The 3,073-nt window shown below is 35.3% G+C and overlaps 1 protein-coding gene across 1 annotated transcript; it reads left to right on the top strand.

Annotated features, from left to right (window-relative positions):
• Nucleotides 1–891: 891 nt before the first annotated feature.
• Nucleotides 892–1,509, top strand: LOC126853267 (putative uncharacterized protein DDB_G0275629). The gene is made up of 2 exons (XM_050598864.1): nt 892–1,039; nt 1,180–1,509. Exons 1-2 carry the CDS (start codon nt 980–982, stop codon nt 1,402–1,404), a joined length of 285 nt encoding a protein of 94 aa, XP_050454821.1. The 5' UTR covers nt 892–979; the 3' UTR covers nt 1,405–1,509.
• Nucleotides 1,510–3,073: the final 1,564 nt, after the last annotated feature.

Raw genomic sequence — 3,073 nt, forward strand, 5'->3', positions numbered from 1 at the left:
AATGCAGCCGCGTTGCTTCGTAAAATATGTGCACTTTATCTTATGGGCTAGGAAATGTATGCGTCACGACATTACGCAGACGATGGTGCTATTGAATGGCCATAAAACGTTTGTTTGTTCGGCGAGTTTACACAGCTTTCATAGTTCAACGGCAGCCGTCGGTCGACCGACTGTCACTGAATGAAATGCTAACGATGATGGACGACCGCGCGAGGATCTCTTTCTTCCGTTTGATCTGTAGGGAGAAAAGGGACGTCAGTAATTTGTACGCAGTAGCTGAGAAGTTGTGCGTTTAAAAAAAAAAAGTAATTAAATGCGATCTGCAACTTCGACGTTTAAATCCGCTATGTGTCATAATAATTTTATTATTCATGCATGTGTGTTCATGCGTATATATAAATCGCGAAAATTCTTGACATTAATTTTTTTCATTGTGTTGTAATTTCTTTAATATCATTAATAATATAAAACTTGGGTAACTTAATCTATTCATTTTTGTTAAAGAATTTTTGATAATTTTTTTTCTTTTACATTCAAGATATATATATATATATATATATATATATATATATATATATATATATATATAACATTAAAACATCATTACTAAGAGATAACATGTGTTTACTTGTGACATAAGGAATCGTTTAAATTTGACACAAAGAACATCTGTACTTTAGTAGGTGAAGGACATGTATTTTTTATTCGTCCCGACTCGCAATTTCTATGCTACGCACTTGACTCTGACATCCTTACGTATATGCGTGCCACACACTTGATAAAGTGCATTATATTACTCGACCTTTCGTAGTATTGTCAGTATTAAATGGTCATAAAGTGCAAATGCGACGCAAGTGGCGGTACAAAATCAACATTATTAGATATCAATGACGAGAAATAGGTCAATATTCATAAGCTTGGTATAAAAATGCTCTCGTTGAGCCCGAGTGTCACAAGTTGAGTCGAGCAAATCTAAACAATGCGTGCGATATTGGTGTATCTACTCGTCGCTGTGGCTTGCGCCACGATTAAAGAGGCCGTGAGTATTAGCTGAAAGTAAAGTTTCAATTTTCTGTCATCAAAATACTGCGACGAGATGACGATACCAGGAAATTTAATATATTTTAACTCGTATCGCGTATTATACGGTATTATGTATCTTATTCGTTTCTTCGACAGAATTCTTCGCCAGGATTTTTCTCGGATCTTTTTGAACATTGTCCATTACTAAGCTTCCTTTTCCCAAAAGACGATTGCTGCTGCGAGACTGATACAAGCTGCTGTTCGACAACTACAACTACAACTACTACTACGACTACTACCACTGCTGCTACCACTAGCAGCAATGCTAGTGCACCTACTCGGTCCATGGGGGGGGGAGAAGAAAGCGCTGGGTTACTCTAAATTCTAACAATTTGTCATCAGATGTAAAGTACAATGCGACGCGAGAGAACAAACATATATGAGCTTGAATCTGAATTTGTAATATACATAGCAAAATGAGTAATATAACTAAAGCGCCACATGTCTAATAAATGTATTTAAAAATTAATATGGGCGATATGTGTAATATTTGCATTGAATATAAAATAAATTATTAATTAAATAAAAATATATAAAATGATTAAGTTACAATACTTATTATTTATTACATATCATATTTATATATATTATTAGTTTCTCTATTCTTATTCTTACTGTTTCTTATTGTGAATATATACTTCAAGAATTTCGCGTAAAATCAAGGAAGTGATTCATCAATATAGATAATTAATGAAAGAATACACCTCATTGAATATTCATGAGTGATGGAAATGTCCAAAAGTCGCTCCGATATCATTTCGATAGAGTTTTATACGCGTTAATAAAGAAGCAACCTTCGCATTTAATATTTGTACATCTGGATTCCCTATAATTCGTGATAAATTAATTATTAAGCTATCATTAATTATTAATATAACTAAAATTAATTACTAACCTCATCAATTACCACACATTACATTCGATAAAAATAACAATAAAAATAAACGATAAACATAAATTGTAAATTCATCTACGATAACATCTAACGAGATGTAAAACGGAGGAGGAAATAGAGAGTAAGCGTGTTGCGTCTCTTGGCCGAAGGAAAGAAAGCATCTGTCCGATTGAAGTGTCCTTCTACCTTTTTTTTTTTTATTTTTCATAGATCGACGCGACGAAATTTGTAATGCAACGTCTTTTGCGATCGTCATACCGAAATATAATAGCGTGTCATTAGATCCTAGTGTGTTTGCTAGGCACGCTTGCGCGCGTCGTCCGCTCGCTGACAACGTGGCGTTTACGAACCAGATACAACCTAATTACCGCGTCTCTCTCGGCCGCGTCTAAAACCTATTATTTCCACCCGATAGTACGGGCTAATGTAATTATATATCCATCTCGCTTTTGATGCGGCTTTAATCGGTTCGCTCTCCGCCAGCATAACATCCCCTCTGCCATTTCCTTTCCCTCTTCCCTCTTTCTCTCTTGCTCGGAAAACGAAACAACGAATTTCCGGTCGTTGTTTCGCGTTTAATCGCCGTATTGTGTTTCGATGGTTTCATCCGTGTGCCAAGTGCTTTTTTTAAACCGGAGCCTCAAAACTGGAGCAATCTATTTTTGCCCGCGATGCGTAATCTATACAGTAAAAGAGAAACTTTTCGCTGGAATCAAATAACGAAATTAATAATTATACAGAGATATTGTTTCATACACAGAAATTACGTGTATCAAGATATTATTCGATGCAAGATTCGTATAGCGCTCCTAGTACATTATTATTATCTTCCTGAAACTCACAGCAAACTGTTTAAATTTGAAAGCACACAATCAGGCTAAGTGAGATCTTCATTTTGTAATTTCTTATCAATTCTTATCGTTTTGTGCAAGCTGTTAAGTAATACATATCTCTTTCGCATTGCAGTTCCCTGAACTATATCTATTCCTTATCTGTCTGTTATTTGAACGTATCGTGACGTTTATCGGTACTAATAGCTCGTCACTGCGAAAGAACCTTCTTCTTAACTTCGTAATCGCTAAATTGACACGAGTT

This window comes from Cataglyphis hispanica, chromosome 1, assembly GCF_021464435.1.
Source record: "Cataglyphis hispanica isolate Lineage 1 chromosome 1, ULB_Chis1_1.0, whole genome shotgun sequence".
Taxonomy (NCBI): domain Eukaryota; kingdom Metazoa; phylum Arthropoda; class Insecta; order Hymenoptera; family Formicidae; genus Cataglyphis; species Cataglyphis hispanica.